Source organism: Limanda limanda, chromosome 17 (genome assembly GCF_963576545.1).
Source record: "Limanda limanda chromosome 17, fLimLim1.1, whole genome shotgun sequence".
In the NCBI taxonomy this organism is placed as follows: Eukaryota; Metazoa; Chordata; class Actinopteri; order Pleuronectiformes; family Pleuronectidae; genus Limanda; species Limanda limanda.
The window spans coordinates 24,322,001-24,334,850 of record NC_083652.1 but is presented as its reverse complement, the minus strand read 5'-3'; the positions used below and the strand labels follow the sequence as shown (position 1 = coordinate 24,334,850).

The window sequence follows — 12,850 nt, the reverse complement described above, 5'->3', positions numbered from 1 at the left end:
ACATGAGACTTTATTAAAGTGCCACATAGAAACCAAGTCAGAGGATCAACTGCAGGGGGCGCCTGTGAGGGGCGGGTCCAGTTGAGTTCCTTGTTGCTGATTGGCCGGTTACTCGTACAGGAAGGCCTGGGCGCAGGGCGTGTAGGCCACGAACTCCTCGGCCTTGAACCACAGGCCGATCTCCGTCTTGGCGTTGTCCACCGTGTCGCTGCCGTGCACGATGTTCCTGACGAGACACCAACATGTCAACACAACATGTCAACACAACATGTCAACACAACAGTTCAATACAATACTTAAAAAATGATATTATGAGATTTAAAAACTCACAATTATAAATAAAATCAAAAACTAGAAGTAAACATTTACATATAGTTTCAAATATAGATTTAAGATAAAATATTGAGTTAATATCATATTTATGGAAGAAAATCCAAATTCACAGAGTTTGAAGCTTTGACTTCCGTCGTCAGTTAGAATTATAAACTTTATAACTCAAATTCAATTCAACTTTATTTGTGTAGCGCTAAATCCTAATAAACATTATCTCAAGGGTCTGGACATCAAACATTTGAGTTGTTTCACAAGTCATGAATCTGTTTATGTTATATCAATATTGTGTGTGTGTTTGTGTGTGTGTGTGTGTGTGTGTGTGTGTGTGTGTGTGTGTGTGTGTCTCTCACCTGCCGATGTTGATGCACAGGTCTCCTCGGATGCTTCCTGGTTTGGAGTCAGCTGGGTTGGTCTCTCCCAGCATCATCCTGGCCAGCTTCACGATGTTCTGCCCCTCCCACACCTGAAACACATCAACACACCTGGCGTGTCACGGTGGAAGCTGATTGGTCGGTTTATCAGCTCAATATCTCAATGATGAGTTTTGCTCTAATTAATTAATTGAATTGTTATTTGATGATATAAAAACATTGTGAACACAAATCTGCTTCCTGTTTACATCACATGATCATAACCGTGTTAACAGGAAGTAGATTGATAGTGAGGCTTTCAAACTAAGAGGTGTCAGTGTGGGCGGAGCCTCAGAGATGGTGGTTTTTAATTTTCTTACATGAAACCTCAGAGAAGTGAGGAAACAAGGTGAAAGTGAAACAGAGTCGCCTGTTAGGTCATGTGATCTGTGTCAGTGTGTGTGTGTGTGTGTGTGTGTGTGTGTGTGTGTGTGTGACTTGTGTGTTACCATGGCGAAGACGGGTCCAGAGGACATGTATTTGCAGAGTCCAGCGTAGAAGGGCGTGTCCTTCAGGTCCAGGTAGTGCTTCTTCATGTGATCCTCAGACGCCTGAAGTCACAACATTCAAATCCATCAAGATCACAACTCTTTGTTTGATCTGTTCCAACGCACAAAAACCTGTCGTCCTCGGGTGTCATGGTGACCGTGCATGTGGAGTATTATTAAACCACACAACACACACACAGACACACACACACACACACACACACTCACACACACACACACACAGCTGTGAAAAATGACACTGTGACATAAGTGTGAGTCCTTCACTGACGCTGCAACATTCAACAACTCAACACCTGTCAACCCCCCCCACTCACACTCAGACACACAGACACACTCACACTCAGACACACACAGATCTGATCCTCAGAGACGATGATGTGTAAAAGTTTTTTCTCATGCGTTTCAAACCAGAAAAATTTAATGAAAATGTCGAAGATATAAAATGTAAAATCCGTTTTCTGAATAAAGTCAAAGTTTCACAAACAAATTTGGAACTTGAATTTTTGAAAAGTATCAAATCAAGCGGTGACGATCTACCTGCATGAACTTGGCAGCCACCAGCTTGAAGCCTCTGGTCTCGAAGCGCTTGATGATCTCGCCACACAGGCCCCTCTGGACGCCATCGGGCTTCACGGCGATGAAAGTACGTTCCATGTTTCTGCTGAAGAGGCTGAAGACACGAAAACACAGAGAAACAGAATCAGACTCAAGGACATGATGTCACGTTACTTTTACATCAGAATAAAACTACATTTCTAAAAAGGAAGTTGATATTAAATGGTTATAGAAGAAGTTAATATATATAATATATATTTAAATCAATAAATCTCTGACTGTTCTGCTCATTTCTGCAGCTTCACATTTCAAACCCTCTTCACTAGACGATATCAAATATCGTCGTTCTGCTGAAGAAGTGAATATGAGACAGGAAATGAACTCCGACCCAGCACCTGCTCGTAACTCAGGACAAAGCCTGGGCGTGCACGTGGTGCACGTGGTGCTAATCTGAGTGAGGGTGTTCATGGAGCCTCTGGCTGGATTCCAGCTGAGAGGAGCAGATCATCCTCGACCCTCAGGGACGTCCAGGATGTACGGTGGCCCAGAGGGATCAGTGCACGGCCACAGCTCAACACTCTGAGCTCAACTGGTTGGATTCGAGTTTGGAATATTGTGAATACTACAACTAAAATTCATCTGTGAAAGTTCTTTCTCATGTTTAAATTCTGAGCTCACACACACACACACACACACACACACACACACACACACACACACACACACACACACACACACACACACACACACACACACAGCTGTCTGTCTGCAGCTGTCCAACAAGTCACTGAAGGAACACGTGCACAGACTGAACATGTAAAATAATTAAACTTCAGTAGAATTAAACTATGTTAAAAAACTGTTTTTAATGAAACAGCTCAGAGTTCAGTGTGTGTCTGTGTGTGTGTGTGTGTGAGTGTTTGTGTGTCTGTTTGTGTGTCTGTGTGTGTGTGTGTGTTCATATCTACCTCGGTTCTGGGAGTTGAGGAGAACTTGTGTTGCCGGTGATGGGATACGAAAACCGAGGCCGAGCAACTGAAGTGGAGCTGTATTTAAAGGGTTTACTGTGGGGGGGGGGGGGAGTGTGTGTGGGTGTGTGGGTGTGGGTGTGTGTCTGTGATTGGGTGTGTGGGTGTGTGGGTGTGTGGGTGTGTGTGTGTGTTTGGATCTAGTTTCAGTTTTTTGAAACCTTTCTCACCCGCTTTAAAAAATGTCCTAATTTATATTTCATAACTTTCTCTATTTTTATAACAAAAATATCAATCAATCAAACAAATTTTATTTGTATAGCCCATATTCACCAATCACAGTTTGTCTCATTGGGCTTTAACATGGTGAGACATCCTCTGTCCTTAACCCTCAACAAGAGTCAGGACAAACTACTAAAAACCCTTTTAACAGGTGAAGACACGTAGAAACCTCAGAGAGACACATGTGAGGATCCGTCTCCCAGGACGGACACAAGTGACACAGATGTGTAGAGGAGAACATCATCGGGAGAAAGGTTTCAGCAGCAATGATGAGGGGAAACATGTTGAAGGAGAACTTCAATACTATATATGAAGAAGTCCTGCTGCATCATAGTCTCTGGTCAGCAGCAAGATCAGGATCCAGCATCAAGACCAGATCCACTATCGTCCACAGTCATTGTCCACTGATCTGTTCAGTTAGGATCCATCATCAGCTGCCACCTCGGTCCTGGTCCACCATCATTATCTGATGCCATAAAGGATCCGCCATTATTATTACAAATATAACTTTTTGTGTTTGTCAGATTCCACTCACACAACAACCTAGAATAATGAAAACTGTAATCCTGTTGCTTTATTCAATTAATGTAAGAGTCAGGTTTAATTTAACTCTACAGTTTGGTTTGTGGATTATGTATAAATATTAGTAATAATAATAATTAAATAATATATAAAAACATACAAACACAGAACTTTAGTTGAAGACGACACGTCTCCATTTATTCACATCAAAAAAAAATGAAGCCAACTTATTGAACGTGTGCATTTGGTCCGTGTCCCATCTGAGAACATGGAGGAGGTTCAGGAGTCACACTGCAGCCAGACACCAGGGGGCGCTGCAGAGAGTTTGGCCTTCACTGTATTGAGTTGGCAGGTGGAGAATGTTTATTAACAGTCAGTAAGTTTAAACTGAGGAGCTGTTGACATGATGGAGCTTCGTCTCCCCACGTGCACGTGAGTGTGCACGTGAAACACACACATGTTGTGTGTCTGTCACGTCAGCAGAGTCTCAGCTGCTGCTTCAGTCTGTCAGCGGGGGGGGGGGGGGGGGGGGCAGCTGTCGTCCGACCTGCAGCGTCAGTCACTCACACACAAAGCATTGCTGTCGCAGTCATCCAATCAGAGAGCTGCAGCTGATGATTTATCGTCAATAAGCCCCGCCCTCCTCACCGACATTCTGTTCAACTATGATCAAAACTTATTGAAATATAAATATAAACAAACAACACACGATGAACAAAAAGAACAAAGTTAGTTCATCTTCTGTGACACTGATCTTCAGACACTTTCATCATGTGGATTCTACAAGTGACCTGGAATCTGTGAAGGAAACATCTGCTCAACTCTGAAGGTTCAAGTTCATCTGCTCCTGTCGAGGAACACGTCGGGAACACGTCAGGAACACGTAGGGAACACTCAGGATCACGTGAAGAACACGTGAGGAACATGTCAAGAACACGTCAGGAACATGTCAGGAACACGCCAGGAACACATCAGGAACACGTCAGGAACACTCAGGATCACGTGAAGAATACGTGAGGAACACATCAGGAACACGTGAGGAACATGTCAAGAACACGTCAGGAACACGTGAGGAACGCGTCGGGAACACGTCAGGAACATGTCAGGAACACATCAGGAACATGTCAGGAACACGTCAGGAACACTCAGGATCACGTGAAGAATACGTGAGGAACACGTCAGGAACACGTGAGGAACATGTCAAGAACACGTCAGGAACATGTCAGGAACACATCAGGAACACGTCAGGAACACTCAGGATCACGTGAAGAATACGTGAGGAACACATCAGGAACACGTGAGGAACATGTCAAGAACACGTAACGAACATGTCAGGAACACGTGAGGAACACGTCGGGAACACGTCAGGAACACGTCAGGAACATGTCAGGAACACATCAGGAACATGTCAGGAAAACGTCAGGAACGCGTGAGGAACACGTCAGGAACATGTCGGGAACACGTCAGGAACATGTCGGGAACACGTCAGGAACATGTCAGGAACATGTCAGGAACGCGTGAGGAACACGTCAGGAACATGTCAGGAACGCGTGAGGAACACGTCAGGAACGTGTGAGGAACACGTCAGGAACACGTGAGGAACACGTCAGGAACATGTCAGGAACATGCCAGGAACACTTCAGGAACTCGTGAGGAACACGTCAGGAACACGTGAGGAACATGTCAAGAACACATCAGGAACATGTCAGGAACGTGTGAGGAACACTTCAGGAACATGTCAGGAAAACGTCAGGAACGCGTGAGGAACACGTGAGGAACACGTCAGGAACATGTCTGGAACGCGGTAAATTAACATTTTAAAAATCATCCAATGATGAAATAAGGAAAACAAAGATATTTCTACAGATCGTTTAATGACTGAACTCATTGTTTTAAACAATCTATAACTAGATATTATACAATGTTTCAGTAGGATTTGAATCAGTAACAGGTGTGAAGTTTAATATAAGTGTGTTCATGACCCTGTTATATAACACACACACACACACTCTCACACACACAATCACTGACACACTCTCACACACACACACATCCACACTCACACTCCAACACACACTATCACACACACACTCTCTCTCTCTCACACACTCTCTCTCTCTCTCTCTCCACTGTTTCCATCTCTAATCTGAAACTCCAACCTTCACCCTTCCCCCAAATTCTGTCCCTAAATATAAACCTTGTCCTAATCAGGGATGGAAAGCGCCGGCGGTCCCGGGGGGTTGATGCCGCTGCACGCTGGCGTCCGAGGGGATGAACGGCCTTGATCAGCTGAAATGAAAACACGCTCCTGCTGCTTACGCACACACTCCAGACGCAGAGCCATCTTATGTTGCCGTGCACTTGGAGTTCAGGAGGCCTCTAATGTTACCCCCCCCCCCCCAGGGTCAGACCTGATGAACCTAACGTCTGTTTGATCACGACCACGCCCACTCATGGTCGGAGTGACTATGCAAACTGTAGAAATCAGACTAAGTATAGCTGAATGGAACCAGGAGAGAACCTCAGCATGAGAACCAGAGCTCCTTCAGTCTCTGATGATCTCTGACCTTCTGCCCTGAAGGGGGCGCTGCAGGCCGAAGAGCCAAGAGGACGTGTAGAGGACGTTCTTTACAAATGTTTCACATGTTTCTGAGTCACTACTGTAAGTAACTGGTTCATCAATTTACATGTTTTTAAACCAGAACTAACCATATATGGTAGAGTCGGGGGTGGAGCCTGACTGAGAACTCGATGACACAGCCACCTACACCTTCCCCTGCACCCATTGGATGGTGCTGTCAATCACACTGTGGATCCCCCCCCCCCAACACATCTGGTGCTTTATGGTCTGTTTGACTCTAAATGTTCATAATTCACTAGATGATCATCAGCTGTTTGAAGACGACTTGAAATTAGAGACTGAGACAGAAACTCCTGAATGTTACCGACGTTATAAAGAGAGAAGAAGAATCTGTTGTAATGCTGCAATAAATGTTCGAACGTGATTCTTTCTCGTTTTTAAAAGTGTCGGTGAAAATCAAACGCGTGACTCAGTTATTGTCCAGAGGTTTTATTAGTGAGTCGGTCATGTGACATCAGAGGAGCAGAGGTCGGAGGTCAGCCTCATCGAGACGTTTCCCATCGATCTTCATCAACACCTCACGTTTCCTCTTTAACGACTTTAGAGTTTAAATGATGAACCTGGCATCATTATTTAAAAATCATTATTTATTTAATCAGAATGACCAGACAAGGAATAAACACAATACTTTAAAGTGCATTAATAGAACTCATGTAATGAAAACAGTTTTTTTACTTATGAAATTAGGAAAAAGTAATTTTTTCAACATGTTTTAGTTTTAGGAGAAAAGTCGTAATATTATTTAATTATAAACGACAAACACAAGACTAAGAATAAATTGTTTCACTGTACGAGTGTAAGTGGGACAATCTGAAATTTTATGAGTATAATATTTCAATTTGAATAAACATTTGGGTCATTATCATTTAATACTGAACATTTTTTGTTTTCTCTCATATGGCAACTTTCTTTTTATACAAAACTGAATTTTCACTCTGTAAAATTAACTAGGTTTTCTTTGTAAAAATGTGATTGTTTCATGTAGAACAAACACGTGAATCCTCGCCTCTAAAATCATTTAACTAAATCATAAAATGTCTCTATAAAGTCAAACTTCCTCCTGAAACCTTTTCCTGATCAAATAAAAATGTTCTCAAAATGACGAATTTGTAGAATCATAATTTTTTTAAATATTTCCAATAATATAATATCACTTTGTAATAAAAGGAAAGTTGGGACCTTATTCAAAATTATCTGCTTTTTTTCAAGTTCAGTTAAAACTTTATTCTCATAACATTTTACTCAATAAATAACTTTATTATAATCACACGTTTCTCAAAAAGAAATAACTCTCTTCTCAAAATATTTCAACTTAATTTTCTGGAACTTAAGATATGATTTGCCCTTAATAATAATATTAATAATAATAATAACATGCTGTACCAGTCCAGAACATTTTATAATACGACATCTGCTCCAATCAGGTCGTCTGTCGAACGTAAACAGAAATTAAGATTTGTAAACAACCACTACTGTACAGAAAGAAACAGAAACAAGCTTCAGATAGAAAACAACAGAACAAACAACTGAAGAAACGTCGCTGTACAATTCATAAAGTTCATAAAGTTCATCGTCATGGTTCTGTCGTCAACTTCTTACACAAATGAAAAAACACCAAATCAAATATTTCTCCTTGAGTTAGCGCTGCTCTCTCTCCTCATACATAAAATAGAGTCTTCGTTAGTATTTGCCTATTTACAGGAGTTGCAATATATATACACGTAGTATTTTGTCAGTGTTTCTCGTAGAGGTGCAGGGGGGGGGGGGCGCCCCGCCTCCTGGGATTATGGATCCTAGCAGAATCATAGGGCAGCGATTGGCCCGAGAAGCCGGAGGGTTTGTCGGTTTAGCTTCGGTCGAGATTGAGATTAGAAACGTCCGGTTGGATCCAGGATCCGGCGCACGACGCCCAGGAAGTGGTCCTGAGAGGCGGAGCCACCGGCAGACTGGGTGAGGTCATCTCCGCTGGGTTAGGGTCAGGGTCAGGGTCACGCCTTCTGTCCAAACGTCTCCGCCCCGACAGAACCTGGATATCCAACAGTTTCTCCGATGCAACAGATTCACGCTCGTCGCTGAGACATCGTGTTTTCCTGCTGCTTCGAGGATCTGAACGTGTGTTGGTGCTCGTTGGAACTCGAGCTCGACCTTTGAACTTTAGTTTCAGCTGAAATTCTTTGCTGTGGAACTTAATATTTCAGAGTTTTACTTTGAGAACAGAAGTGTTTGCGGCTCAGTGTCAAACGTCGGGTTCTGTCGAGGAGGAGAAGAGCTGCAGCTCGTTTCCCAGAATCAGACGACTTCCCTTTGAACTTCAGTTCGTTTCCGTCCCGAGGTTTGAACTCAACAGTGACATCACAGGTGGGTGTGGTTACAGCTGAGGAACTACCAAAATAAAAGCTTGGTTTTAAAGCAAAGTAAAAAATAATGAAACCAAGTGTGACTTTAATTTGTTGAGACCAAACGTCAGTGGACTGGTTTCTGGATCCGACTCCCGGAGCTTCTACTCACAGGATCTATGTTACAGGAGGAGGATCCAGGTCCAGGGGCCGACCTGTGTGAGTCGGGTCTGAAGAGCAACGTCCCAACCCAACGGATCCGTGTCCTCTCGGGGACTGAAGGACACGTGGACGTGACCTGGAGCTGAGTCTCTGGGCTCCGGTACGAGTCAGATAAAATCACTTTCATTCACAGAGAAGAAATGAACGTGAATGTTAATTTGACTTTAAATTCTTAAATTAGAGATAAGATGAAAACATTTCATTTCATACACAGTAAGTGTTGTTGAAAATGTAAACTTTATCTGAAAATATTGTTATAAAATTACAACTTATTAACAAATAAGTTTTAAAATCTGCGAAATGTTGCTTTCACCCGAAATAAATCTTTTTCTTTTTGATCTGTGGCTCATAATTCAAAATTAAACAAAGTCGGAGCTGGACTCAGACTCTGGACTCAGACTCTGGACTCAGACTCTGGACTCAGACTCAGACTCTGGACTCAGACTCTGGACTCAGACTCTGGACTCAGACTCTGGACTCAGACTCTGGACTCAGACTCTGGACTCAGACTCTGGACTCAGACTCAGACTCAGACTCAGACTCTGGACTCAGACTCTGGACTCAGACTCTGGACTCAGACTCTGGACTCAGACTCTGGACTCAGACTCTGGACTCAGACTCTGGACTCAGACTCTGGACTCAGACTCTGGACTCAGACTCTGGACTCAGACTCTGGACTCAGACTCAGGACTCAGACTCTGGACTCAGACTCTGGACTCAGACTCTGGACTCAGACTCTGGACTCAGACTCTGGACTCAGACTCTGGACTCAGACTCTGGACTCAGACTCAGACTCAGACTCTGGACTCAGACTCTGGACTCAGACTCTGGACTCAGACTCTGGAGACGATCACATCATAGAAACAACAACTTGTATTATTATAGTAAATATGACTGACGTGAGATCAGCTGCACAAACACATCAACACAACTGAATCCAGAGTAAACACAACCTCTGTGTCTCTAAACCTGAGGTTCTGCAAAAGTGCTTTGTTGCGGCTTCACTTCCTGTTCACCCCCGCCCGCCCACAACCAGCGGATCGACCAATGGGAGGGCAGCGGGCGGGAGGGGGAGGGGTTCTCTCCTTTAAAAGCCGACTGGTCGTTGGGATGCGGCCGACGTTTTCCCGTCGACTCTAACGTACGTTTGTATTTATCTGTGACGTCATCGTGTAAACTCGTCTGATTGGCTGTCACGTCCTCATCAGTCCAATCGTCTCACGACCACTTTCACTTTGTCAAAAGACTAAAAAGACAGTTTAGTTTTTCAAAAAACGACGTTAAATAGACAGAGAATATTTGAGTTCAACCCGTTTGACCTCTGGTCCGTGGTTCTGAAGCCGTGAAGGAACGAACCACAGGAAGGAAGGAACCACTCGTTCAGAGGATTGAAATCAGAGCAGCTTTGCTCTGTAGTAAACAAGTTAAACATGGAAACAGTGGAATTGTCCTTTAAACACTTATGATCGTAATAATAAACGTCACAGGAGACGTGTGAAGTTCGTTTCCATCGTTAAAGTCTCCAAACAGAAAGCAGCAAAAGCTGAAGAGTCGACGTCTCAAGACTGAAACAACGTTTGGTAGAAAACCAGCATCTACTCTCATCCTGCGTCCAGAGCGTCCTGAGCGTCCCGAGCGTCCAGAGCGTCCTGAGCGTCCAGAGCGTCCAGAGCGTCCCGGGCGTCCAGAGCGTCCAGAGCGTCCACAGCGTCCCGAGCGTCCCGAGCGTCCTCAGTGTCCAGAGCGTCCAGAGCGTCCTCAGTGTCCAGAGCGTCCTCAGCGTCCAGAGCGTCCACAGCGTCCTGAGCCCCTGAACGCACCGTGTGTCCGGCACAGACACGACAGTGAACGCACCGTCGCTGCTGAAGTTGACTCCTGGAGGATCAGGACCCGCTCTGCGAGGAACATGGCGGCTGACAGGAGCCACTCGTCAGAGGTCAGAGGTCAGAGGTCAGCGACACAGGTGTGACACTGCGGTTTTCAGTGACCGGAGAAAACTAACAAGAAAAACCAGGAAACAGAAAAGAAGACGTCGTGGGGGAGGAGTTTTCTTTTTGAGGACGAGAAGATTGTGACTTTTTCAGTTTGTTTGTCACGAGACGGGGAAACGTCCTCGTCGTGTCTCTGTGTGTCTCTATGTCTCTATGTGTCTCTATGTGTCTTTAGGCTCCAGTTTGCAGGACATGTCAAACAGCAGGTTCTGGTTATCGATCACCTGCAGCTGACGGATGTACGCTTTCGTCTGCAGGTTCGAGGGGGACGTCTCTGTATCCATGGCTACAGGAAACAACAAAACCCAAAAACATTCAGTCAGAGGTGCAGCGTCTCGGTGTCACCACCAGAGGGAGACAAAGCTTGAGAATATGAGTGTGTGTGTGTGTGTGCGTGTGTGTGTGTGTGTGTTACCGAGCTGACTGCTCCTGTAGCGTCGGATGATTCTCACCATCTCTGCCACTTTATGCTGAAGACGAGGAGAAGAGGAAGAGGAGGATGAAGAGGAAGAGGAGGATGAAGAGTGAGAGACACAATCACACAAACTCACCTTGAATCATGAAAAGTTCTCACGCTTGAAACGGTTTTTACTCTCGGGTTCATGAAAGGTTTTTTATGAAATAGTCGATAAATGTGAAAAAAATGTCGGTGTCACGTCAGCAAATATTAACGAACATGAGATAAACAGAAAGAAATTACTTCGTGTGCAAATTAATCAATTGTGACTTGAAAACTTCGCCTCACTTAAAATTCACAGAAGGACGAAAAGTCAAATCTTCAGAGAACGAAACATGTGATTCGAACTCTTTGACAGGAAGTGACATCACTCACCATCTTCTCAAAGTTGACGAGTTCCCCGTGAAACGTTTTACAGCTTTCGTGAAGAAACGTGAGATCTGACGAGACGGAGACAAGCAGCAGGAAACAGGAATATTCAACGTTTCTTTTCTGTGGTTTGATCCAAATCCACAAAATTTATGAAAACAAAAAAACATGTAAACATAACGAGGATAGATTATTAACCATTAAAACTATAAAGGATAGAATCAGTCGTTTCCATCTGCGGATAAAAGAATCATCGTTAAATATGAATCAATGTGAAGAGACTGTGCTGCTCCCCCCCGCTGAGCAACCGGACCATCTACTTCCTGTTTACAGCACGTGACCAGTGGCGGTGAGGGGTCATGTGACCTGTGACCTCATGTGTTGGTACCTTTAAGCAGCAGAGGTGTGAACGGGATCAGAGGAGGTCGGAGGCCGGTGATCAGGTCTCTGTACGACTTGTGGTTCCTGGAGGGATCCTGAAGGAGGGGGGGACAGTCAGAACCTACATGGAGATCTAGAGATATACACAGATCTATAGATCTATAGATATACACAGATCTATAGATATACACAGATCTATATATCTATAGATATACACAGATCTATAGATCTATAGATATACACAGATCTATAGATATATAGATATACACGGATCTATAGATCTACACAGATCTATATATCTATAGATATACACAGATCTATAGATATACACAGATCTATAGATATACACGGATCTATAGATATACACGGATCTATAGATATACACGGATCTATAGATCTATAGATATGCACAGATCTATAGATATATAGATATACACAGATCTATAGATATACACGGATCTATAGATATACACAGATCTATATATCTAAAGATATGCCCAGATCTATAGATCTATAGATATACACAGATCTATAAATATATAGAAATACACAGATCTATAGATATACACAGATCTATAAATATATAGATATTCACAGATCTATAGATATACACAGATCTATATATCTATAGATATACACGGATCTATAGATATACACAGATCTATATATATAGATATACACAGATCTATAGATATACACGGAGCTATAGATATACACAGATCTATAGATATACAAAGATCTATAGATATACACAGATCTATAGATCTATAGATATGGAGGATATATAGATATACACAGTTCTATAGATATACACAGATATTCAGATCTATAGATCTACACAGACATACACATTTCTGGAATATAACAACTGAAA

General features: G+C 43.3%; 2 protein-coding genes across 2 annotated transcripts in view; both read right to left on the bottom strand.

Moving 5' to 3' along the window:
• Nucleotides 1-108: 108 nt before the first annotated feature.
• LOC133023324 (nucleoside diphosphate kinase A-like) lies at nt 109-1,906 on the bottom strand. Its single transcript, XM_061090330.1, has 4 exons — nt 1,790-1,906; nt 1,193-1,294; nt 684-796; nt 109-226 (listed from the first exon to the last, which is right to left on the bottom strand). Exons 1-4 carry the CDS (start codon nt 1,904-1,906, stop codon nt 109-111), a joined length of 450 nt encoding a protein of 149 aa, XP_060946313.1.
• A 9,024-nt stretch (nt 1,907-10,930) lies between these two features.
• The window catches only part of rapgefl1 (Rap guanine nucleotide exchange factor (GEF)-like 1), a 17,127-nt gene continuing 15,207 nt past the window's right edge, over nt 10,931-12,850 (bottom strand). Inside the window, exons 13-16 of the mRNA XM_061090516.1 lie at nt 11,984-12,071; nt 11,602-11,666; nt 11,185-11,239; nt 10,931-11,055 (exon numbers count right to left, since the gene is read on the bottom strand). Coding sequence (XP_060946499.1) covers nt 10,931-11,055; nt 11,185-11,239; nt 11,602-11,666; nt 11,984-12,071 — 333 coding nt within the window. The remainder of the gene's footprint in view (nt 11,056-11,184; nt 11,240-11,601; nt 11,667-11,983; nt 12,072-12,850) is intronic.

What these genes read in the sequence shown, in the direction of transcription:
- LOC133023324 (XM_061090330.1), bottom strand. Translation starts at nt 1,906, where the DNA reads ATGGAACGTACTTTCATCGCCGTGAAGCCCGATGGCGTCCAGAGGGGC. An exon ending in CTGGACCCGTCTTCGCCATG is followed by an intron (nt 797 to 1,192) that starts GTAACACACAAG and finishes GATGTGTTTCAG; the next exon opens with GTGTGGGAGGGGCAGAACAT. An exon ending in CTGTGCATCAACATCGGCAG is followed by an intron (nt 227 to 683) that starts GTGAGAGACACA and finishes GTGTCTCGTCAG; the next exon opens with GAACATCGTGCACGGCAGCG.